Source organism: Anopheles arabiensis, chromosome 3 (genome assembly GCF_016920715.1).
Source record: "Anopheles arabiensis isolate DONGOLA chromosome 3, AaraD3, whole genome shotgun sequence".
In the NCBI taxonomy this organism is placed as follows: domain Eukaryota; kingdom Metazoa; phylum Arthropoda; class Insecta; order Diptera; family Culicidae; genus Anopheles; species Anopheles arabiensis.
Window position 1 is genome coordinate 31382542 of NC_053518.1, and position 26859 is coordinate 31409400.

At 47.0% G+C, this 26859-nt stretch overlaps 1 protein-coding gene across 3 annotated transcripts in view; it reads left to right on the forward strand.

The window, feature by feature from the left end:
- Positions 1–26859, forward strand: part of LOC120899646 (bone morphogenetic protein receptor type-1B) — a 124145-nt gene that overhangs the window by 86308 nt on the left and 10978 nt on the right. The window contains exon 1 of one of the 3 annotated variants that reach the window (XM_040305723.1): positions 5000–6535. The exons of the other annotated variants lie outside the window; for them this stretch is intronic. Within the exon in view, the coding sequence (XP_040161657.1) occupies positions 6502–6535 (34 nt within the window). The 5' untranslated portion in view covers positions 5000–6501. Of the gene's footprint in view, positions 1–4999; positions 6536–26859 lie in introns of those variants that run through there. 3 annotated transcript variants of the gene reach the window in all.

Sequence of the window (26859 nt, forward strand, 5' to 3'; positions counted from 1 at the left end):
GCCAATTGTATTGTGAGGTTTTGTGAAATATTCTTATGCTTTTTTCCCTTTCCCTGCTCGCTACATTGTTGCTCACAATCGCCTGTCGGCTATGGTAATGTACAGGTTCGCCCCGAGCCCGGGGGATGATTAGATCCTGACAGACAGCTTGAAGTTGATCGTTTACAAGTTCGTGTTAAAAAATGCACTCCTCCCGCTCGTCTAGCCTCCAATCATCCCATCATCTGTCCGCTGTTCGAATTGTCCGTTCTTTTGCACCTTGCTTCGTTCTTTTCTACTCTCGGCCCAACCTGTACAAACGATCCTGTGTGCCTTACACACACGCGCGTTTGAAAGGCCCTTACCCCGGCCCTGCTGCTGCTGCTGCTCGTAAAATGAAAAGAAACGAGTGTAATAATAAAATCTGATTCCTTAACACTTGAAAAGGCACGACTAAGAACCAAAAGAACCTTTGCGTCTGGGCGCGAAGGTGGCGTAGAGAAAACCTGGACGAGATCGCGTCCACTCACATAAAAAGAGAGTGAGAGACGGGAACGAAATGAACGCAACGATGATGAGGTAAAATCGAAACCAAAGCGGCCAAAATGGGAAAGAAAAGGAAACAAAAACTCAACACACAGACATAGGGAACAGGACAAACTAAACGGATAAAGTGTGTGCGAGAAGCGAACGTTGCAAGCTGTACAAAAAAAGCAATATATAAAAGTCGAAGCAAAGAAAAGGCCCCGCGGGTCGAACGTCATCCCATGCCGGGATCGGGACGCGGGAGAATCCGGAGAAGTGCTAACGAAAATAATAGAAGCAAAACATTAACCTACACACCAATCAAGCTGGTTAGAAAACAAGAATAACAGACTCTCGAGCAAAGGAGCGTACGAAACCGCGCACAATTGACGAGAAAAGGAAGCGATCTTTTGTGTATAGTGATGGTAAGATCGTCTGGTAAGATCGTGCTTTTTGTGTTTCTCGGTTCATTGTGTGTCTCTCTGTGTGTGCTCTCTCGCATTTGGAATAATTTTGTATAGAATAGCTGGGTGAAGTAAAAAATGATGATGGGGCCAGAAGCATTGCATTGAAATGAGATAAATATTACAGCCCAGCCAAGCTTTCGTTCGGCCATTCGCCCTCCTCTGCAAGATCATCCTACCCCCGTGGTAAGCTTTGTTCCAGGCTCTTCTTCGCTTTTTTTTTCGATGTGTTCTTCGGCTGTCCGCTTAGAATCTGACAGTTTTTCTACAGCGCAGGTTTAGGGTAAGGACGACAGCAACAGGTAGTGTTCGGCTGGGTGAAGGTACCTCTTCCAAGCTTCCCACTGCCAGTGTTCTTATGACCCACGGAAGGCCCCTAGGGAGCCTGGCGGGATTCTTCGAAATCCCGGGTGTAAAGTGTGAATGTCCCCGCTGCTTGTGCAGAGGTTTGAAAGCGAAATGTTCATTTGATCTGCATGTGCTCGTGTATGTACGATATGGAATCGGTACAAGGGTAGTAAGGACATTTCGCACGAAGACAGACACCTGCTTGCTTTTGTGGGGGTAATCAATTTTTATCCCGAAGTGCACCTGTTCTTGTCTGACGAAATATTGAAGTATTTTTAAAAGATGTAGCAAATTTGTATTTTTTATTCCGTTATCGTTGTTTTATGTTACTTTTTTATCCTTCACTCTTTCTCTCGTAAGCCAATCATCTCCGATTGTTTTGTCTAGGTTGACAATTGTATAGCCTGGGGGGGCCTGGCCCGAGAAAGATTCGTCGTGCGAATTCTCGCGGCGGAGTAAAGCAATCAAATTCCTTTCGCCAGGTCGCCGATGGTGCCGAATTCTCTGCCAGCATAACAAAGCGCTGGCATACCAACGTCCTCGCCGTTGTCGTCCTGTTTTGGGGGTGCGTACGAGCGTGGTGTGGAATTTCTCCCGTTCCTGTTTTCGCAATGTTTGACTTTTGCAGCGCCCTGTCGGCGGATACCGGCAGACGTCCGTTGCGCTGGGAAGAAAGTGCGAGAAAAGATTAAGACCGAATGTTTAATGAATTGCACTGGCTGACGCGGCGGTCTCTTCGCAATCCAATTGCTTTTCCAACCTCCGCTTCCTCTTTTTCCCTTACGAAACTGTCGTCCCAGAGATTCAGATGTTTCGGGGAGGGGCCCATTTTGTGTTGCCCCGGCGCAAATCCGGCAGACAAATATATCAGCGAAAAACGATCCCAGACTGGTGTTGGGGGGGGGGAGGGCTTCCGGGGACCATGGCTAGAAAGCAGGGAGTGCTCCCAGACGTAGAATTTCCCTTTTTGCGTTTGTGTGCACGAGTCGAAAGGGGGCAGGGATGAGAACAGATCTTAAATCAAAACAAAAACAGAAACGCGTAGAGAGCTCCCTCTCTCTGTGCTGTGTTGGCGCAGTTTCGACATGGCAAAATCCTTGGATTCATCCGGCCGGGGGATATTTAAACTGCCTGGTGGTCGGTGTGGCAGTCTGGCCCGGGAGCTAGGAGGCAACCGGGCAGGGAAATGAGGTTTCCGTCTGAGATGTCGCATCGGTGTCGTTCTAGTGCCGCTGGGCGGATGAGACAGGGAGTCACGAGAAGGGGGGAAAAAGCGGAACTATTTTTAAGCATACGACACTCGGTCTGGTGTGCCCTGAAGCTGACTAAAGGCCCAAACACACGCAAACACACACGAACGGCTTGGCTGACCGTCCGTCTACCGCACAACCGTCCGCGAGCGTCGTCGCGTTGTTGTGTCGCAAGACGAATCATTAACGTCGATCCGAACCAGCGTAATCTATGTCGTCTGTCTGTAATCTATTTTTGCGAAATACATAACAATATTGTGTCGTCTGTCCCCATACATCCTTCCCTTACTTCAACCTGCCCCACCCCCATTTCGGGGTCGCGTTTATTTGCGTTTTCTCATACCTTTGGCGTCCGGTTTGTGGAATGTGTTGCCCGTTTTTCCCTTTTTTCAGCTCTCTCTCTCTCTCTCTCTCTCTGCTCACAAAATAATCGTTGTTTTGGTCAAACGCTAGGGTGAGGGTGTGGTGGGTGGACGAAACATTTAGGGGCAGTGTGGCTATTTTTAAAGAAGCAGACAACACGCAGTACGGAAGTGTCCTAATCGCTAGAGAAAGCAACTTCTAGCACTTTTTGTTGTTTTTTTTTTGGCTAGGAGGACCTAAAAATCACACTCAATGGTCCGTTACTAGAAAGGAAGGGACGATCAGCCCATCACGATCAGGCTTCATGTAACATGTATGTGATGGGCTTATTAGGCGTGTGATTACTACAATTCGATGCGATAAGAAGAAATGAACAATAGTGGAAGGTTATCTTTCAATTGACAATTAAGACAACGCTAGCAAACACACAGACACACACGGTGTATGCTGTAAACTTCGATAAGGAAACGGGTTAATGCAACCATAATTTCAAAGTCAAATGCATTACTGCAGTTTGCTTACTAAACAATTTCTAATTTATTTCTGTAATCATGAATCTCCACTGCCTTCGGGCATGATCGCGCCTGATTGGTTTAGGAATTGCTTTTCCCGTTTATTTAATTTTCTATACAATTGTGGTTCTACAATGCTCAAAAAAGCTCCCCGCACTATGCACCAACGAGCACCTCTCGAAGCAAACAATTGATTTTGATAGATCGGTTAAATATTTCACGTTTATGCTGTGCTGCCAGGAGTGGGCCCCTTACGATCGTTATTCCCGCTTTTCTCACCTTAAACCCGCGCACGGAGTAACCCAACATTATTTATCTTCCAGCAGAGTGGGCAGAGGGAACGGGTGGGGATGGAAGCAACGGGTGGAAAGGGAACAGGAACAAGGGGGAATCCAAGAGAACTCCGAAAAAAAAGCTCAATGTTTGACACCACAAACACTGGAAGAGGAGGAGGAGGAAGATGGTGGTATGATGGGAGGAAGGGAGCTGAAACGCGAGACGATGGTTTGAAAATTTAAATTCTGTCTGGATCGGGTCACAACTGTTTTGGGACAGAATGGTTTCTTTTTGAGAAGGAGGAAAAGGAGGCTTGTGGAGACGAAGGGGGTGCTGAATTGTCAAAACCTCGCTCTCGTTTGGGCCGCGGCGGGTTTTCCGGTGGATTCTCCTCCATTCCAAGAACGTATCGTTTGCCTTTTACGATCGCAGCGCGGGGTCTCTTCTTTTCTCGTACCCCCTCCCCGCGGCAAGGGCTGATCGTATGGAAAAAAAGGGATATCGAGTTCGCTAAAGATAGAAAGAGAGATGTGGTGGAGGGTAGGAAACACATACTCTGAAGCATCATAGCGAGCGGGACGCGAGATGAATGTTTATGTTTTATCGTCTTCGCGGTGCAATCTCGAGAGAATCGAAACGTTTATTATTTTATCGCAGGGATGGGCAAATCGGGGTCACTTACTTGCACGATCATTGAGCCGTTTGAGCTGAGTAATCGATGCTTGTTTGTGTTCTCTTATTGGAAAACTTGTTTTTTTTTTTTTAATTTCAGTTTTGTTTTGACTGCAACTAAAAAGTCGTTTAAAGTTATTGGAAAAAATAACTAAATTTAAATAGCTTATTATAAACACACTGAATGAAATTCATAATTGATCATTTTTTAATTAATAAATATTCGTCAATCAATACTCCCACACGAAAACATTTGCAACACAAGCTGCCCACCCCTGACTTAAAATCCATTTATGCTGTTTTATGCTCTCGGCCGCTCTCGCAGGCCCACAGAAAGCGAGAGATAAACGCTCATTTTAAATCTCAGTGTGTGTTAGTGCGTGCGAAGTGTTTGTGAGAGATTTTCCCACTGCGAAACGAGACAGAAAGAGATAGAGAACACGAGAGAGAGAGAGAGAGAGAGAGAGAGAGAACCTGTACGTACTTCTATAAGTATGTGTGTGCGTGCGAGATGTTGTGAGGGCTCGCTCTTCTAGCAAAGCAAAACAAAAGCAAACGCCATCGCGCCTGAACCGGGCTGCCGCGGGGGTACAACAGATCTGCGCTGTAACTGTGTTAGTTAGTTCGACTTGAACCGCGCGAGCGAGTGGACGTGGTGTGTACGGTCGGTCGCTGTACTTTTTTTTATCGATTTTGCGTTCTAACACAACTGCTGCTGGCCGCTGCCATTGATTAGAGAGCCATTTTTGTGTGTTGACAGCAAGCCAAAGACAGTGCAGTGTGCGGAATTCATTAAAGAGCGCATAGAAAAGTGGATATTTGTACGACTATTGCGTGTGCGTATGTGGCGCACACTCTATTTGTTGTGTCTGGTCCAGTCGAATGGCGGAAGCACAGCGCGGCAGAATACGACGACAGTTTGATCCGGAAGACGGAGCTGTCTAAAACGCGCTCTGCCCCGTAGCAAATTACGTCACGCAAAAGCAGCTGCAAAAGAACAACAACAGTCGGGGCCAACAGCCGCCAGCGTCAGTACACCAGAAGTTTAACAATCGCACAATCATCGCCATTTGCTGAATTGATTTCCACCGCGTTTTGGAGCACACCGTCCGCGTCTGTGTGTGTGTGTGCGTCTAGAAATGTCACGATTAGAAATGATCCTTCGACACGTCGCCGTCACTGTTGCTGCTGCTGTGTGATTAGAAAGCACAAGCGCTGTGCTGATGCGAATTCTGACAGCTGTGTGCGGGCGCGTTTGACAGCGCGCGAGTTTGTTTACACACACATAGGAAAGAGGGGGAAACGATAGCACCCCAACGGAGGCGGAGAAGGAGGAGGAAGTGCATTTCACGTCACCAAATCGACATCAAACACAACAACAGCACAACAACAAACAGGGCACAATCGATTGCCATCCACAAACACTGCCGCTGCTGCTGCATTTGCGCATTATTTCCCGAGTCTCAGGAAGTCAATTTCTGTTGTTTGCTGCAAATAGCAGAAAAGGTGGTGATAATCGGCAGCAAAAACAACAGAGGGGAGGTTCACATCAAAAAACGGGGAGGGAGGCTTAAGATACAGTGTTTGAAAGTGTCTCACTATCGCTGCGTGTGTAGTAGTAGTGTTTGAAGAATAGCAGCAAATTTACAATCTCTCCCGCCTGTGTTGTGTCGAGCTTCTTTCAAGTGTGCCATTCACAGAGTGTATTAAAAAGTCATAAAAAATCTGCGTCACACGGAAATAATTTCAGTGCATATTACTTTACCACACAACCGAGATTATTACACAAGCAACGCCGCCACAAGGTCAATGTGTTTTTGTTGGTGCGAAATCGTCACAAAGAAAGCTCCTTCGATCGATTTAGGGAGGAAGAGCGTAGCAGTGTGATTCCGTATGTGTACGCAGCATGGTTGGTACTGCCGCGAATGTAAATAATAGTGTTGGTTGTGTGCGAAAATAGCCAAAGGAGTTGAAGAAGAACGAAAATATCAAACACGTTGTTATTGGTGATTGTATTGTATCGGGAAAACGGTTCTGATAGAAAAAAAGAAAGCGGCCACGAATCAACTGCCAACAGAGAAAACAGCAGCGGCGCTTCACAACACAACAGACATGGCGCCGAAATCGAGGAAAAAGAAGGCAAATGGTAAATAATAAATTAGAACACAGAAATTGTATATTTCCCCCCTCCCCCAAGCAAAGGGGCTCGGGCAGCATAAAACATGTGATTCTCGCGACGATTGAATTCCATTTTTCTTCCCAAAACACACACACACACAAACACCATTGCATTGTACTTTCTGTCACAACTCGAACCCCCCGAAAAGCTGCGGCGCTGTGAAGTCGTTTGTTGTCGTCCTCCGGTGGCCATTTCCATTCTCATTCAGTTTTTATCATGCAGGGGGAGGTGGGGTGATGCGGGAGGGACATCCCTTGGGCTCACACATCGGCGGCACAGAACTGTGCATCGAACAAAAAAATGGGGGTGAATTGCATTTGCAACGGCGCCGCCGCACAATCCGTTGCCATTTTTTTTTTAATTCGTTTCGTTCGCTTTTATTCAGAAGTAACGGCCAAGATCGCGTATTATGTGTGTGTGTGCGCGCACGCTGCTTCACCCCCCTCAGCAGTCAGCAAAGCACAGCGCAGTTATCGTACGCCAGGATCGTCTGTGGCGGATTCTGTGGATTCTCGTCGTGCCTTCGACGAGCGGCACGAGCGAATTGTCCCGCGGAACTGGAGTCGAGCGCGGGCGTGTGTGCGTGTGTTTGGAAGGTGTGCATCGTGAGCATAACTCGAAGCCGTCCATTCTTGGATCACCCCAACTCCACTCCATCCTCCCCCGGAGTGCATTGAATGGAAAGAATCATATTTTACAGTAGACGACGGCGGCGACTGCGATGTGCGCGCGCGATGTTATGATTAGAGGCGCCCGAGTTCTGCCCTCGATGCTCGATGCTGCGCTGCATCGGTTAGTTTATTCCCAACTGTTTTTATGCTTTCGCATAATACATATTGCTTGCTGCGGATATGCTCTCTCTCTCTCTCTCTCTCGCTCGTGCTCTTGTTTGCACATTTTCTTTGCGCTTTGCAAGATGCTTCGACGATCGAGTTCACTTCCTCGCCAGGGCAAGGACTAGTGGAGAGCACTGCGGTTTCCTTTCCTTACCTGTCCAACCTTTTCTTGGCTTTAAACGAAAAGGGAATTATCCGGGACTTGACCCAAGTGAAGTGAAAATCGTTTGAACTTCCCCTAAAAATCACATAATTTCAAGAAGGCCCGTGTTTGAGGCTCACAATAATTCACTTTTCAAACGAAAACCGTTTAGAGGTGAGGATAATGATTTGGCAATCATTGGGCGTTTGGCTATTATTATTAAGGAAATTCTTGAGTTCTTGACTTTGTAAATCATATCTTTCATTCTAATCGTTTTGATCACATCTCAAAGCTTCTTCTCTAGCTTCTTCCCTCGGAACTCCACGTTTCTAAGGTTTCCCTAATTTTCGGCTCCTTTTCATTCTTCCTGCCCAAAGTATCTTGGCACTGTTCTTTATCGTGTTTTGTGTCGGGACTTCCGTCACGAGATCGAGCGACACACGTCCCATTTCATGAATATTTGAAACGAACAGGCGAAGAAAGGTTGAAAACTGTCGCCATGATCGTGTGCACGTGAGAATGTTTTTAATTAGGCAGAAGAAGATCGCGCTTTTCCTCTCCGTCGACCAAAATCGGTCGCAACTGGTTTTTCTCCACCACCCGTTTTGGTTGTGACTTTATCGGGGGTTCGTCGTCCTACGCCGGGGACTTTTTTTACGTTTCAGTAAAAAGATAAGGAAAGTGATTATTTATTCCGGCTTGGTTGAATAGTGCCGGATGGAGCCCTTGCGTTGCGTTGTTGGACGAAAAGCAGGATGGTGGATATGGTAAAGCACTTGGAACGACTTGGTTTTTGGGTAAATTGGAAGAAGCGAGCCCAACACACACACACAAAAAGGAGATAGTTTCAATGTGGAAAAGTGAAGACGAATTAATTAAACATTCTCTTCCTTCTTCCCCCGCCATCTCCATCCTTCCTACTCTTTCTGGAGCTCCAAGATAGTGGTAGTGTTTGGAGCTGTGCACCGAAAGGAAAACCATTTTCTTAAGAGATGTTTTTTTTACGATCGGTCAGTAAATTAACACCGATCGAAAAAAATATGTCATCGCGTACGAAGAAAGTATGAGAAATGCCTTTTTCAGAGGAGCATTTTTCCCCCGCCCAGGAAGTGGTCCGGTTTTTGTTCGGAATGTTGAAAACGAAACTGTCTGTGTGTGTGTGCTGTACAAGGACAAGAGAAAATGCTCCATTTTTAAGCTCCCTCCGTGCATTATTTTATGCTTTGCTCTATTTTTCTTTTACGAATACGCGATGTGTTCGGCAGGCGCATCAACGCATCTGCATAATTTAATTTTGCACCTCTGAATTTTCCAGTGTCAAACCAGATATCCTCTTCAAGGAACAGTTTTTGCAGACACACAAAACCCTGTGTAACAACAAAAAAAGGAGCGAAAAACTCTCCCTGTTTTGTTCGCCCTTCAATCGGCTGCTGCCCGGTCGACTCCTCCGGTCCCTGTCGAAGGTTCCGTGCCACCGCTTCTTCGGCCTTGAAAATGGCCCAAAAAGAAAAAGTGATCTTTCGCTTTGCTGCTGCACTCTAACCAGTATGTGTTATGCTCATCGTGTGCCCGATGAAAAGCTGAGAAGAGCGCAAAGCAAGCGAACGAAAAGCGCACAGGAGGGCGGGTGATCTTGCCTACTTCTTCCTCCCTGCTGCTCCCTGCTCGACCCCGAACCCTCACTCGTGGGTGCGAAGCAACACAGAAACGATCGCACCGAGCCAGGGAGAGAGCCCTGCGGGATGGTAGCAAAATGAACCCAAAACGTTTGCCGGAGCTCTTTCTCTCCTTTTGGAACGACGCTGCAAAGACCAAAGCCCTGCCCTGCAAGCATCTGCAAACGTAAAACGGGGGAAGGGAAGACCGAGACGAATGGTCGAACCAAAAACGGCCCTCGCCTCTTTGGCAGAAAATGGTGCGAAACAGATGAATGCGAGGGTTGAAGGGAAAAATAAAATAAAACCTTCCGACGCCCCGGTATTTGCAGCAGCAGCAAATGCGAGAAGTGGAATTTATTTTTCGAATCTGCTCTGTTTGTCGCCAGCGTTTCTCGATTTTTTTTTTGTGTGTTTTTGCAGTGTTTAATTTCTGGAAAAGAGATGCTTCCCAAATTCGGTTGCTGTTGTGCATTTTTGTTGTTGTGTGTGGATGCCTCCTTGTAGCGCGGCGTTAAAGCCCCTCAGCAATAATTGAAGAGTAAAAGAATTATTTCAACATAATATTCTTCTCTCCAAATTTTGACTTGGTTTGTTTCGTTTGTTTTGCTTTCTTGCATAGGTTTTCCAGGACTGTGCACAACCATGTGTGATGCAGCCATGCGCTGCAGCAGCGTAGCAACGATCAATGCAGCGCGAAATCATATTTCTCTGTAACCTTGTACCTTAGAAACCACCGAGCGGTTCAAAATGCTTCTAAAATGTATTTCTGGTACGATTTTTTCTTCCCTCTATAGCCTCTCTTTCGTTGTTCCCGCGCGCAGTCAACGTGCCGCCCGTGCGATCGGCTACGATCTTGTCCAATTTTAAGGATGCGTTTCCTAATAAATTAGAAGAAAACGGTTGCCCCTCCTTCGACATTTCCTTTTCACTGCAGGACACGGTGCGCAGGCGATCCTTTTTGTTTTCTTCGTTCGTCCTTGTTTTGTGCCTTGCTTCCCTATATTTTGTACAGGGTCGGAGAGAGAGAGAGAGAGAGAGTGGACGGACGAGTGGATGATGTTATGGGTGTTAAATTTCTCGTACGAGATTTCTTTTCAGTTTTGCCCTTTTTTCCTTTGGTTGTTAGCACACACACAATAAATAAAACGACCGTACAAAGTTTCTTAAGGAGAACTAATCGCTTTGCCTTACAAAACTTGCTGCTCGTGTGTGCAGCCTAGGCCCGTTGTCGTCCATTGTAAGTCATTCGAGAAGGGATCTTAGAAACTACATTTTTTTTTTTTTTGGAAAAAGGCAAACCATCATCTGTAATAGTTATTTATTCGGCTTAACGGGATACAAAGAACAAAAAAAAAACAACAAGAATTGGTCCTGTTTGGTCTAGATTTTGCTACGTTGTGCCAAGGAACTGACTGCGGACTGTCCGAACATCGGCAAACCCAGCTCAGATTTCGTAAACGACGACGCACCCAAGCAAAGAAGCGTATTCGTAAAAGTTAAATTGTCGTCAAATGTGCGCTCGGATGAAAACGAGGGAAAATGATGTGTAATTCAAATCCTGGCAGATCCGATAACATTGTTCGGCTAAACCACTGGCACACTGACTCTGACGGTTGGGTTGCCCTTTTTATTTTCGCTCACTGTGGAAAAGGTGTAAAGTTGCTCGTCTCAGAACTATTAATCATCCACCGCGCGCGGAGATAGCGGGGGAAACCGGATTTAAAACCGCCGTGTGAGTTGTGGCCCCTTTTGGAAGAGAAGGTGTGGTGTAAGGTGCAACCTGCCATTGCCAGGCCTGTACTCTAGTGATGGTGGTGGTGAAAGCGATGTTTGTTGTGCGGGGTACGGTGACTAATTAAGCTCAATTAACGGGCCAATCTAACATGCGTTCTGGTCTGAATGTTAGAACTGATTGGTACGATTAAACGCATTTTTCTGCCTTGCCTGGGAGCAACGACAATCGATTCGCTGGATTATAGCTCGCTTTGGGATGATTCAAAACACATGTTGCCTTTAATAAAGGCTCAGCCACCTGTTGCAGGGGAGAGGGGTCATTTGTTCAATATGTTTTAGCTGCCAATAACTACCATTAGAACAATTATCTGCTGTTCTTTCTACAGTGGGGATGATTTGTGGCGATATTGTACCGTGGCGGTTATTCACCACTTGAGGAACACAGAAATTCCTGCAAACTGCGTGTTTGCTGTTCTTTATGCTCCAGCTTTTTAACAGCTTGTTTGGTTTGGCGCGTGGTTTGTTATTTTCCACGCAGCTACTTTTACCACCGTCGCGGTTTCCAACTGCCAAAAACAAAAACACACCTAGAGCAGCAGCAGCGGCGGCATTTTATGACGCGGTTATCGAACTGTGCTGCCTGTGTGGTTGTTGCAGGAAACCTTACAGGAAAAACATTTAAAAAAAATGGCCCTGTTAACGCTCCAAACGCTTGTCAGGGGTTTTGTTGTTCTTTTTTTTACATTTTCGTTCTCGTTTATCGGTTTGAAATGTGATTCTGACGCGGGAGGGGGAGGTGAAGAAAATGTGTGTCTTACTGTTTTCATATATTTTTTTGCTTCAATCTTTGTACATGGTTTTTCATTTCATTGGTCGGAGCACACACTCAGCTCTTGTTCAGGTTTTGGTGGTGGAATATGTCTTCCCTTCAGTTTTTTTCTGCTTCTTCCACATAATAGTTAGAAAAGGAAGATGTTAGGCCCGAAGATAAACACAGCGCTCCTACCCCCAAACGGTGTAAATATTATTCACACGGAAACAATAATACCAGAGCCTGTGTCTATTTTGTACAACGGCAAAACCCCCAAAAAAGATGAACGATGTGGTGTCTTTGCTTTGAATGATTTGAAACTCTTGCAAAAGAAACCCGGACGTAAAATACCGATCAACCATATCGATCGAGTTTGGAGCAGTAGAAAAAAGAAAGGATCCAAAAATTGGCAAAAAACCAACATTCATAACATTGCCATCCGGTGCAGCAGCAAACGTGCGTACAAGCGCGAAAAGTATAAACAAATATCATCAAACCCCGAGCAAATCGCTGATTGCGGATTGTCAGTGTTGATCTGTTCCGCTTCCTGCGAGTGGGTGGGATTGACGTTGGGGATTTTTCGGTTCTTTTTGTGTCGCTGTCTTTTTTTACCCTTCGAAGGATTAAATATTTTTGCATTATCGGAAAACATTGACGCAAAATACGCCTCAGGTTGCCGTAGTGAGCCATACAATTGAGAAGGAGGTTGTAAAAATAAAGAAAACATTTACATGTACACGATAATTTGGAACGGCAAAGTGAAATGCTTTCTCAACGGCACGAGGACGTGGTGGTGTCACGGTCGAAATGGATTAAACCGGGACCCAAGTCCAACACCAATCGGTTTTGCTTTACTTTCGAAGGCACCCAGTTTTTTAAGCTCCCTTTTTAAGCTCCATTTACAGCGGCCAAATTTCTACCGCAACGGCTGGCTCGGAGCGTGTGCACAAAACAGCATACTTAGTGGACCATATGGCACTGTCCTCGGTGTGGCTTATGGGTCGCCCCGAAAAATGTGTGCCTTTTCTTTCTTTCGCTTCACGCGTGTCAACGAATTTGCGCGACAAAATGGGTGAGTGGCCGCCGCCGAATTGATTCCTCATTTGGTGTTCTGGCACTGTGAAAGACATCGCTTTTTTTTCAACACACCATCTGGTAGAAATGGTGGAGATTAGCAAGGGATACAATTGAAATACAAAAACAGTCCCCTTAAAAGGCAGGCTGCCGTAGGAGGGACAGCAACACCGTACCTGAACGATGCATGAATTTATCGATGCAATAAATGAGTAATTTTCTGCAATCATCATAACTTTTGTTTCGCGGACGATTATTGCTTTTTACAGTGCAGTTTTACATGGTGTACCACGTTAACAAACTGCCCGATACAGTTGGCATAACGTTAGCACGCGGCACACGGTGTAAGCGTACAACACGCGCCCGCTGACCACATGGTTTATTTACCCTTTTTTGCTGGGTCTTGCTCGTGTTCGCGCCCGCCTGTTCGCGAATAGTTTATTATTTTATGGAGGCAGGTTATTGGCATTAATGTAGCATTTCCCTGGGCAGCACAGCAGCGCGGTTTGTCCGATCGGTTGAATTTAGCATCTCTCTTTAACTGATCGTTGGCTTTAGACGAGGAAACGACGCCCTGGTTTCTTGCTTGTGTCCGCTTTACATTGTAGTTAGGTTACGGTGCCGTTGAATTGCAATAGTTTGTATCTTTTTAACTGCGTAATTGAAGCGAAATTTGAAGTGGAAGTTTGTTTGTTCCATCCTATTTACCAAACCAACCTCATCAAACGTAGCAGCTCTAGTAGAAGTCCTGCAATTTGTCTATCGTGCTTCGTGGCTCTCTCCCTTTTGTTTTGGCACAACATCAAACCGGAGACGGAATCAAAAATCACAAATTGTACAAAAAAACCCCTCGCAAGAACTCTGCCTGTGCGTGCACAGAGACGCCGAAAGCGACAAATGCGCGAGAAAACCGTTTGCGCCGCGCACAGACTCGCTTCATCAGCTAATTTGCGCAAATGTGTGACAGACAGTTTGCTGATTAGGGCAAGCGCATCGATCACTTCACGCTGCTTCCCGTCCCAATACCCTGCCCAAATGTGAGGTTTTGGGTCGGTACTGCTTTTGAGGTTGATCTCGTTACTTCCCCCCGACCGCACCCTTTTTCGTCTCCGTCGTCACGCGCTTGCTCACGGAACTCGTGATCAGCGACGAACCCCGTCGAACGCGGACGGTCGCGCATTTTCGCTCGTTGCGTTATCTCAATCACCTCCTTTTTTGCTTCCTGTATCTCTTGCTACACACACACGCACACGCAGGCAGAGGGGGAGCATTCTAAGCGCACCAGCCTTAGCACCCTCGATGCATGTTGGTGTCTCGTTGTTGTTGATGATTTTTTTTCCGCTCACTCTCTCTATTTCGGTTGTACCTTGCACGTCTTGCTCTTATCGCGGATTTTTTTTTCAGGCAGCCCAAAAATTCATAAAGCACTTAATCGGTAGAAGTGATTTACCTACTCGGAAGAATGGGAAGGAGCATCGCGCCGAAGTAATGCGCTAATCGACGGGAGCAAAGTTTACGGGTTGGCTCGTTAGTGTTTAGAGCAGCCGAAAAAAAAGGACGAAACAAAACAAACAAAAAAACGGGTCGCCAAAAAAAACACACACAGAAACTAATACGTCCCCATAGACACAACTAGAGAAGCGACTGTGAGTGTGATCGACGACCCCCTGTAGTGTGGGGAATATTATTTGCTGGGATCCCTTGTTTTTGTTTGGCAATTTATGAAGCACTAAGCTTGCGATTGAAATTATGATTTGTTGGCTTGGCGAGTGCCAAAAGTGTGCACAAAAAATAGCTTCCTAATTCAATATTCTGTTAATGGGACCCTTCACGATTCTAGTCAGCTTTTTGTATGGAGTTTGACAGTTGGAGGCTGAAATCATGTAAACACTCCATCCAAAACTACACACAAAACTAGCCTGCAATTTTCAGTCTAGATTATTCTAGCCTCAAAGCTAGAATTAAATTCGAGTACCTGCTCCAAAAAATGGCAAAACAAGGTTATATTTACATTTATCCCAAGGTGCATTAGAGAGATCAGGTGATGGAATCTAGAATCAAAGTGTAGTCCAAGTGGTCTCATATCATGTTTTTATAACCAAGTTCGAACATCACTTTTTGACAGGACGGGTGAAAACTTTTGCTCAGACGAGCTTTCTAGAGGCTTGACGAATACACAAAACACTCTTAAAATCTTCATTCACAAACAGAAGCGATAAAAATCAACCTTTGCAATTCATACACCTTGGGAGAAGCCCACTTGTATATTATACCCACTTTGATAGCTGCTCGAAAACTGCTATACAATGCAAACAACTGACAGGTTGAAATTTCAGCATACGAACTTAAAACGGAAAGAGCCCCAATGCTTATTTAAATCTTCACTAAAATTTAGCTCTAAATTTCTCTGGTATTGAATGATACTTCGATTCAGCATTACAAGAGCTATTGCCTATTGCATTTCGCAACATGTTTGGTTGGTATCACAATCTTGCTACTTGACTTGACTACTTGCAACTGGAATTCTATGCCTTTCTGACAAGGGTTCTGATAACAAGTGACGCAATTGTGACATCAACTGATGCTGTTGTGTTTTTGTATCCCATTTGAATCATTCCGTTTTTGATAATTGTTGACAATTTTGCAACATCTTTTGAAAACAGCTTGTTATGAAAATCACATCATCCATTCTCGTCACAGCTTTCCTGTTCGATCGCTTTTCATCCTCAACATAATACGATATGTTTTCGTTTACGATGTAAATAATGTGAAACATTTCCACTGCCCTTAAACCCCTAGAGAAAAGCTAAAAACGTAAGCAACGATCGTCGTCGACCAAAAAATTAAACCAAACCCTCCTCCTCCTCCCACGGGAACTGCTCTGCATACGCATGTTTGGCTGCGAAGTGAAAAATTGTTTATGGTTTTTGTGTGCTCCTGTTCACGATCTTGCTGCCTCGATTGTGCTGGGATGCTGAGGCAGGAACGGGGTGGAAATCTCACACACAAACAGAGCGGAGGGAAGCCAGCCAGCCAGCCAGCCGCGTCACGTGGAAGAGAAAAACGATGCTAGGTTTGTTTTACGATGTGTTACGAAATGTTTCGAATTTTGTGTGCCACTATTGCTTTTTTCCCCTGGGGGGAAGGGTGCCTGCCAGTGGAAACATGTCTCTCCACTCCCCCCTCCCGACACTCTTCTGGCACGCCGTTGGGCGTCCCCGCAATGATTAACTGCGTCTTCCGTTTCGTTGCTTGTGTGTCGCTCGGCACGAGTTTTCCCAATCTCGTCGTGGTGGTGTGTAAGAGAGAGGGAAACAAGAAGCGAGAAGAGGGGACGGGGGGAAACGCGTTCTTCCGGACTAGTTCTGGGCTAGTTCGATTTGAAAAAATAAGCAGCATATACCGATTGAGAAACCATCTTAATGGTGGATTTGGGAGTATTATTTATATTTATTTTCTTATCGTTCTATATAAAAAAAACCCCAAAAATACATTATTTCTCAAGAATTTTGATCTCATCAGTTCATAGAATGTTTGCATCCTAAACTCATCCATTGCTCTTCAAAATCTCTTCACCCTAATATTTAAACATCTACCTCCCAGCCAAGCCTTCGTCGCAAAAGCCTTCCAACAGTTGTTGCTGATGGCTCAGATCGAAAATTATTATGCTTTCTATTTTCCTGCCCACTGCTGACGTGGTGCAGCAAGCCCACATCCACCCACCCGCACGCGATGCAGCTACGCACATAATTATTCATAGCGCTCACACTGCTGCCCACACCTCTCATCTTCTTGCACGATAGCTATATGCCCTGAGGGGAAGCATCAAATCGTTTATCTTTTCCTCCTGATCATCATTTTCTCATCGTGCATTTTATGCTGATCGTGCTCTTCTTTTCCTTCCTGAGCGCAAAAGTGGTGGATTATTATTGCTCCTCCGAGCCCTTTGCCCAACCGGGCGTAAGCGCATTAAAGCGATAGAAAACGTAAAGGTGTGCAATATTCCACCCCTTGTACACACGCTTGCGATGATAGGACGAGAAAATGTCAGCTCTTGGGGGCTCTGTACACGCGTGGGGCTTTGATGGATCTGGACGGATTTGCCTCCTTCCCCCTTTGCATTTAATCGTGATCGATTCACGATGGGGCAATCTCTCTCTCTCATCTCTCCCTGTGCTGTGCTTGATCCGTTTATGGACATGAGTTGCATTTCCGGCTCATGTTTTTGCAGAGGAAGCGAATTAACGGCGAAAGAGGGACCCAATTCGATGCGCCGCACGTGCACGCCAACTCCCACTGGAATTGTGCTCTGCCAGGCTTAACGGGGTTTTGTGTGTGCGTGCGTGTGTGTGTGTGTGGGTGCTTAACGGTCGAATGCATCAGACTAACGAAGCGAGTGCGTGGGGAGTAGCTTAAAAATGCAGTTCCCCACCCAATCTCCCACTCGGTCGCAAAGATGCAGCAGGATGAGTGAGCAGCCCTTTGGAACGGTTGCGTAGGCCCGCGGCCGGCTTCTGCAGATTATAAGCAGCAGCAGCCACTCGCTGGTGCTAAATAATCGAGCAAATACAAAGGGAAAATTATTATGCCTTTCCATGGCGATGAGCCGGGAAGGGCAGAAAGGATTTAAGAAATATGAGCAAAGATAAATGTGCGCGCGCGCGCGTACAGTCTGGGCGGCTGCACCGATGCGTTGTTCAATGTGAATTCTTTCCCAACCCATGCAGTGGGAGGATGTGCGTGGTACGCCGTAGTAAGCAGCGGAAAACAGCCCCGAAGATGTGTGGGAATGATGGTGTAAAGGCAGACTCTCCACCGCATTAACCGTGGTGTGGAAGTATGTTACCTATTTGAAGCATCCATTAACGCCATTCAAATAGTCTCGCTTTGGAGAGCTCCCTGTGATGGGGACAACCCGTAACAAATTCGATTACCATCTTCTCTGCTCAACTGCCTCTGTGTGTATTTGTGATTTCAAAAGGAGCTAACTTCATTAGCCAACATAAAAGCTAAATTACTCGCCTGCAGCTGCTACAGCAGCCGCCACCACGAGCAGCATTTTCTCACCGTACAGCAAACAACGTTTGACTAATGGTTTGTTTCGTTTTTTTTTCTTCTTCTTCTTTTTTCTTTTTAGGTATGTTGACAAGATGAGTTAAATGTGGGGACGCGTAAGAAAAGAGCACCACAAATACACCTAAAAGACACAAAACAAGCACCCATCAATTACGGAACGTTCGGAATTTGGCCTGCTCAGACACTCATCGATCTAATAATACACCTTTGGGACACGTCAATTATGATAAGGCAAGCAGGGTGTAGGGTATAGCAGTACCAACATCTACACCCCAACAGGCATGCATTTTTTTGTTTTGCAAGTGGCAAACTTGCAAGTGGCACGCGAACCGGAAGTTGCTTTCGCGCACACACTCGCGCAACTAAATTCCTTCCTGTGCGCGCGCGGTTGTAGGCCTGCTCCATCGCACATAAATGACATCATCATCCGAGTCTGGCGGGGGCTGTGCGTGTGTTATCATCCCGCCGAGAGGGCCAAAGGGAAGAGGGAGGGTGTTAAGGTCGAAACGATCGAGCGTTGTGCGGGCAACAACAAAAAAAAGGATTCCAATCACAGAAGAAACTACGGACGGAGCATTAGTTTTTTGTGTTGTTTCGTCGCTTACATTCCGATCCATCATGCAACATCACAGCAAGATAGATTAGCCGGAAGAAGGCGGACGGGGCGGAATGCTACGACACACTATCGCGCTCGTTCGATAACTCATTCGCTAGAAAACCACCCACTTGTGCGCAGGGAGGGGGGCGTTGGATTAATCATTGTTTGCTTCCCGCGGTTTGGCACGATAAAGTGACGTGTAGTGGATGATGATGATGCCCCGGTATGATGCATCACAGAGTGCATCACAGCCTCCTCCAACTTCCACGAAAATGCGAGCGAGCGACAATTTGCAACGACAGGAGGGGGGAAACACACACACATCCCACGGTCGAGAGCATTTAATTGCGATTGGCAAAATTGCGCAACGGAATGGCATCTGTGCATCTGGTCGGTCGACGAGAGCAGAGCGCGCCAGCACGAGGACGTCCACGACGAACCAAAACGGGAATTTAGAGTTTAAAAATAGTACTGCACATCACTGCACTCTGTCCGTTTGGTGGCGTGCGGACCCCGTGTGTGGTTGGACCGTTGATGATGTTGTTGTCCCCGATGCAGCTGCTGTGCTGTGTGTGTTTGTTTCTGTTACACAGCGCAGAAAATCGGGAGCATTCGGCGGTGCCAAACACTCTCGCCGCGCTGCTGCGTAATCATTGCAACTTCACCGGCAGCAGCCGTGTGACGATGGATGGCGATCGTCTCGTCCTCTCAAAAGCACGACGGCATGAGGCAGCAGAAGAAGTTGCTTGTGTTAGGACTGTGGGCTGCTCGGATGGCCACGCGAAAGCAAATTTTATGAATGAAATCTGCCCGTTTTGCAACTCGCCGCCAGTGCCCCGCGCCGCTACCCACATATAGCGCAGGCACCATATCACATCACCACCACCCCCTGTGCTGTGTTGGGGGGGGGGGCAAACGCGTGCGCGTCGGGGGCGCAAAGTTAATCTTCTTATTTGCATTTCGCCCTGTTAGACTCTGGGGGTGCATTCTGGTTCGGCACTACACCATCATCGACAAGGTTTCGTTTCCTTTTTTTTGCGATCCAACCAACTCTCTTCGCGCGAGAGTGAGTGAGTACACACACACACACACACACAAACACATGTGAGTGTGTTTTCTACTGTTTGATTTATTTTGATTTTTTTGGTAGTGGAATTTCTTGATCATGATTCTGTTTTTCTATCCACTCACTCGTGTAACGGACGGCTTTGACAAATGGATAAATAAACTTCATCCCGAATGGCGCCTCTCTCCGCACGTTCAAGAGTCAATCAGTACGGCCACCCTCCCCTTTGCCACGGCCACCAGGCACCGGCAAATCTACAAATTAGTCCGCCGATTGAATCCGTTATTTAAAGACGCTCGCTCGGCGGCCCGGCGGCTAATGGGTCGACCGTGCCCCGATGGGGGCGCTTTAATTGATGCACTTCTCAAATCAAACTCAATTTAAACTCGATCGAGCAGCTAGTGAAGAGGAAGGGGAGGGGGGGGGAGTAACGATTCAAATTCATCGACGATTTTATTTTCGTCCCCGGCGTGTCGAGCACGCGACCTACACACGCGCTGCTGCTGGGTTTTCTTTGCGGCGCGGGCATCGTGCGTTTGGTTCGTTTTGCGACAGTCCCGCAACGTGGCCACCAATAGCATACTGTCCCATAAATTACGTCCGACTTGGGGGTAGATTATTACGAACCCGAGTGCTCCCCCCCCCCCCATAAAGTGATAAAACTTGACCGAAGCAAGGCTCTTTCGGGGGCTGTATGGTTTTTTGTTTGGTGACCGTTGGTCATTCTCTCGGTTTTGGCGTTTGTTTTTTGAGCATGTTTTTATGATTTGAAACTCAAAACAAGCGCGAGAGCGGGACGACGTATCCTTTATTATGCATGTAACAACATCGAACGGTTGTGGCCAATGGTGTGCTTTTCGGGCGCTTTTGTTTTTGTCTTAATTTTTGAAAGCTCTCTTATTAAAAAGATAAGCAAATTTGGCTGGAACCGGTAAATCGTCAACGACAGGTGGCTTCCACACTTTTGTGTGTGTGTGTGTTTTAAACTCTTTTGTATGTCTATACGCGCGGAACCCTTATCGTAAAGTTGCTCCGGTTTCTTATGGCTGTGGTCGTTCGGTAGGGATGATCGTTGCGCGAATCGTTTGGAAAAACCCACAGGCAGCACTATTACTGATAATACCAAACAGCATTCAGCCGAATGTTATTGTCATGTTTGTTTTGAAAGCTTTTCTAGCGATAGACGCGTAAAGCGTTGTTAGACACGCCATAAGACGCCATGCCTACCACAAACGCTCAGGCGGGGTTTCTATTAATTGCATCGCTTTTTATGCAATTAAAGTGCTGTACGCGCAGGTGGAATTCCGATTCAATTGCATTTGAAGCTTGTTTCCCCTTTTTGTCGTTTCTGCATCGTGTGCAATCCGTACACAAAAGGTAAGCGGCGAACGGCAGAAATGAGAGCAATTAATAGTGGCGGTACCGTTTTAATTCCCCTGTTGTCTTTCCTTCTTGCGATCGCTTAAAGAGCAACGATCATGTTTCACCGCTGCCCGGTTCGCTAATTATGGATGATCTGCACTCACATCCGCTGACCCGCCGTCCTTTCTTTCCCGCCCAGCATGCACTTGCACTCTGTGGCAGCGTATGCACCCGATTTATTATGCCAATTGAATCGAAAGCATCAACTAGCCAGAGCGATGCGCTATCTACACTCACAGAGACACACAGTGCAGCACAAATCGTTTGCTTCTTGCTCTCTCTCTCTATCACTCGGGTAAAGTTTATGCTTATGCAGCATTTCGCATTAATCAAAGCGCACACTACATGGCCGTGCGCTCTTGTGCGATGATGAAAACGGGTGAGGGAGATTTATTTATACTAATTTTGACCCACAACTGCTCAAGCATCCCATCGCCTCTATGTACCAAATGATCACTGTCAGTCTAGTTCTAGATCTGCGGGTCTGCTCTGCTAGAAATCGAAGAAAATTGCTACACTGGCACTGGAACCCTCTCCCGGGATGGCAGCAGTAGCATCATTAGCCAATGCTCAACACACTCATGATGGGCTTTATTAAAATGCAAAAGTAACTGATCCTTGCTGCTGTTGCTGCTTCATCACCCGCACTAAAGTCGCAATCGGTTCGTTGATCGTCTTGAAACGATTCAACCACCTCAATCCCTTCGTCTCCTGCACTATGCATGTGTGTGTGTGTCTGTGTACATTTGTTTTGTTTTCAAAACGCGATCATATGATGATGCTCCCTGTGCCTCTTAGGGCAGGTTTCAGCACACTCACTAAAAAAAGGCAGTCGAAAACGGTTTAATAACATCACGATCTTGCGCGCGCGATCTTGCATGATGCTGCTGCTGCTGCTGGTTGCGTTCGGGTTGATGATGGGTTGTAATAATGGAGGGATGAGAGAACCCGAGAGCAAAAGAACAGATTGAGAAGCAGGCGAGAAAGCGAACGATGGAAGCGGGAAGCGCGTAAAAACCGCGCCTTTGCAGCTGAGGAAGATGAATAATGGGGAAGGAATGGAGTAGTGGCAGCGCAAGATGTATATGTATGTATGTGTGTGTGTGGAGCCAGTGTTCAATGGAGGCCCAGAGGGGTAGCAGCGAGCGTTGGATTCGTTAGATGATTACAAACATATGGGCCCGGGAGGCGTCTGGCTAACGTTGCTGCTGCTGTTGCTGTTGCCCGGTTTAGCGCACGCACGGAGGAAGGTCGTTGTGAGTTCGTGTTGTGCTTGCATGTGTTGGTACCGGCTGGGACGGTTGGGTAGGGCGCGCATCTCTTCCGCGCCACGTTCACGCGAGCCCGGAGATTGATCTCGCCTAATGACGCGGTAGTTGGTGCTCCACAGCTGGAACGACTGCTAATTTCGAGCATCTCTTGACAGGAGCAGACTCTCCTGCCTGCTACTGCCGAGACAGAGAGCACAGAACGGCAACAATCGGACGACCATCTTGCGGCCCCAGCTACCCAATCCCGGCACTGCTTGGAGTGGGTTATGATATATATCCTGTGTTCTGGTTGTCTCCTGGAGGGTATCGTATCTTCCTGCACTACTACTACTAACCCCCTAATCGCCAAAGCGTTCCCAACGATGGCTGGTTGGAGATGAAGGGGCTCAGAAAACCAGTTCTCGAGATTCTCGCTCGAGCGTTTTTCTTCGCCTCGATCGTGTCCCAGACGGGAGCCGGACGCGAGAACGCAATCACACAACCAGACCGAAAGTGGGAATCTCCTTACGCAGCAGCTCGTGCCTCAGACTCAGCCGGGCAGACAGCACACAAACACCGATGAAATGGCTGTGAGGTGGTTTGGTAGCGAGGGTTGTAGATCATAATCAATTGGCTCGCCGTTTCGGGGTCCACAGACAGACGCCGTTGTGTGTATGGTTGTAGTTGCGGTTGTGATGTTGAGGTGCCATGTGCCATGGATGGAAGATTTGCTGGTAGTCGTGGACTCAAGCACGGTGTTTGAGTAGTGGTGGATGGCAATCAATAATAAGCTCTCTCTAACGTGGAGAGCATTAGAGCATAGAGAGCGAGAGAGAAATCAAGCTTGTCGGCAATCTTAGTAATGGTCGGACCGTCTCGGGGCCCAAGATCACGATCGTGCGATTTTTTGAAGTTCCCCTCAGCGCGGCAGCACGCGCGCACACGCGGCCAGTTTTACGCCTCGGGGTGGATACGTTTACTTCCTGCTATTATTGCACACCCCGCTTTATACCGCGACCGTTTCATTGAGGATTTTTGTTGGCGGTGTTTAGGAGTTTCTTTTTTGCTGAAGAGTTTTGTTTTTTGTTGTCATGCGGCTGCTCTTGTGGTTCTAGAAAGAGACTGAGGTTGAGGAGTTGAAATCTCCTCTAATTTGCTTTCTATGCTTCCTCAATTTGTCAGCTTTTAACTGAGCTGAGTTTGGATATTCATGATGATTGGAGTATCCAATTGGAATCTTAATGTACCGTCTCCTAAACATAAGCAAAATCTGCTTTCAACAGGTTTCAAAATTCAAGAAGTCGCGAATTGACGTCTGCAATGGAGACCCTTAAAGTGTGGGAGGAAGCCATATTCTGTGTCCCAAAACCATCACAAAACCGCAATCTCACCAGCTTCCTTTTTAACATTCCATTCCCCCAAACAGCACACCAATGTAGACGTGCGATAAAAGCATACAGAAGTAACACACAAAAAACCGTTGTGTGTTAACTTATTCTTTGCCGGGTTCGCCGGTTCCCTACTCGCTCGCTTCAAACCCGGCGCCCTCACCAATGTAGATGCTTTATGCTTTTCTCCTTTCGCCTCCCATCACTCGGAGGGTTCTCGGTGTCTCGAAATGCGAATGTATAATTTATGGTATTCATTTTCGGTTGATCGAAATGATTAATTGACACCAATTGTTTGTGCACGCCCGGCCTGTTCCCTGAGAAGAAGAGGTATTGGTGGGTGGGGATGTATTGAGATCATTTCGGCTGCTGGTGAGCCGACCAGGGCATGGTCAGGGAAGTCGGCGGGGGATTCCGTTTGAAATTGATTGAAATTTATGTGCCGCTCCCGTAGCAGCAGCAGCAGCAGCAGCAGCACCAACAAAAGCCTTTAGCTGGATAGGTACGCAACATTCGCAGCATATTTGCCTGGAGAGCGCCCGTTTGAATATGTGGGCCTTTTGGGATAATACCGAGCGCGACGGATCCCTGCGGGTTCCCTGAGCCCTGAAGACCGGTTTTTTGCCGCGGGACTTCCAGGCCTTCTGCCGCTGGCTTGAAAGAATGGATACGATGTGCTCTAGAGCATTATCGGAGCAACTCTCCAGCTAAGCGACAGTGATCTATTAGGGCTAAGGTTGGGTGTAAGTTGCGCGCTTCTGGTTTTATTGTTGCAAGTTTCTTTGTGTAGCCCAATGTAGCCTAGAGATACGAGGATCGTTTGGCGTTCTAGGGTTGCACAAACAACGTTTCACTTTAATAGAGATACTTCCCAGGGTCAAGATCACTATACAATACGGGTGGTTCAGGGTTGCTTGTTTGCTTAAACAGTTAGCATCTCAGTCTAGTTCAATATCTTGGACTTCAATAATTGGACCATTTCAATATCTTGGTCAATTGGATTGGTTCTTCATGGGAGAAAGTAAATGCTTATTTCATGTGGCTAGAGCCTCGTCCAACGTATAAGCAAGATGTTGATCATCTACTTATCACCTCAATTTTTGAACGACGTACAAAACGTAGTTTATTCTCAGGATCTGATGTTTGTCTGTTACATTAGCGAGGCTGTACCAACAGCTACCCATAAGCTTTTAAGCGATGATTCTTTGCTCATAAAGAATCTAGAACCTAAAGATGTAGAGCTCGCTCAGTTTTGTAGAGCAAACAGTGTTGTTTTCCTTTTACCCAATTCCCAAGAAAACTTTCCGCCGGATCTTCAAGAATATGAGTCCAAAACTCCTGCAGCAGCATTCTGCTCTGGCTGCAATTTGTATTCAACGATTCGTGCTTTCGTCTGCTGCCCTCGCTTTGCCCGATGTCGATCGCTCGAGCAAAAAAGTTGATACGCGCTGCACATAATAACTAGCACATGCCGAGCGTGTGCTGCTGTTCGTGCGGTTTTGAATATTTCATCTAGTAAAAGGGAGCTGGCGCGCGAGATCGCGTAGGAGGGTGGGGGCGAGTGGCTGTACTTAACACAGCGGCGGAACAATTATTATAATGCTGCCTACATAAATATGCCGGGGGGTCGGACGGCACAGCGGCAGGTAAGGAGATCGCGACCGTGCGCCGTCCGTGTGTTGCTTTGCCCGTTCTCCAATCTCTTTGGAACATGATCTCTCTAAGCAGCAGCTAGACGAAGAAACCACTACCCCCGTTTTACCATATTGCGCATACACGGCGGGGGAGAGGCCCCCTTTTTTTGGGGGAGGGTGGTATTTTGATTGAAGTTTGCCCCGTGAGCCCGGCAGCGGAACAACTGGGAGGCAAATGCTTTATTCAAATTATCTTCCACCCACACAAACACCCAAACCACCACCACCACTTTCCAAAGCCAGCGGTTTTCCAGATCGATCAACCGATCGGATCGTTTCAGACGTTTCAGTAGTGTATTTTTTTTTTTGGTTCGCCCCGGCCGGATGCTGTGTGTTGCGCACCGAATTAGCGCGGTTGCGTGTGCGCTGCGCGAAGCAGCTGCCATCGTTCGGCCATCGATCGATCGCTAGATGGTGTAATAGGCGTGTGTAGGCGTCGAACCTGTGTTGTGTGTTTGGGTGTGCGCGATCGGTTGAGCAAACAGCGGGTAGAAACAACCACGCTTACGGACGGAGACGCTGGTGTTGGGTTGTTCTCGATCTGGCAATCGATCGACACCACCAGCCACCCTGTCCCGTTTTCCACTTCCATGCTGCACCACAAACATGTGTTTTAGAGCGTTTTTCGTCTCGTACACATACCAGCGGAGAAGCGGGGGGGACCATATGGTTTTGATTTATCACTCACTGCTGATCACCAACACGAGCATACTGCCCGCCTCCTTCTTCCCGTTTTCCCCGTGGGGCATCAATCAACGATTTTTTTTGGAGGGCATCTCTCCCCTGGACCGACCAGATGTGTTGTTTTGGTCAACTCCGGCATGTTTGCTTGCCCTGGATCGATGATCATGTGTGTGTGTTTGTGTGTGTAGATCATACATATAAATTTTTTGTAGAGGAAATGCCCTCACCAGTCCCCACCAACAAGGGTTTAATGTTATGTTTTGGCTTCTGGTTTTTGTTGGTTGTAGATATATCTGGCTAAGCGTACAGCTCCTCAGCGTGGCGCAACTTTCCATAATTGGTATCTCGTTGACAGATAGTTGTAGCTAGGCACAGTGGACGCAGAGAACGGGGAAAAGGAAGCTAGCAACTCATTAGACCCCAAAACAGATAGGACCTTCACGCAGAGAGGCGCGGGGGTTGTTGATCGATTTCTGAAACCGACAATCCCCAAAACAGTTGGGTCCTCGATGTCTGTATGCTCTCTTCCTCTAACTCTCGGCACGTGACTCAGTTGGGAATCGGATTCGCGTACAGTTCGAAGAGTTCGCGTTCGCGAGTAGAAGAAAGCGCAGCAAGAGCCACCCCAAAAGCAGCGCTTTACTACTGCGTCAACCGTATTGTCACATGACTGTGCGCCACAGAACCAAACGCAGACTGGTTGACGTCAAAGTTACGTACACACAGGGCTGACGGCGGGTACACACACAAAGGGGGGAAGGAATAGAATCGCGCGAGTATATGGTGTGTTTTTCTTCCGGTTCTTGGGGCTCCCAGCCTTAGGCGCGCTTACGCCGAACAGAATGGCATACAAATTGG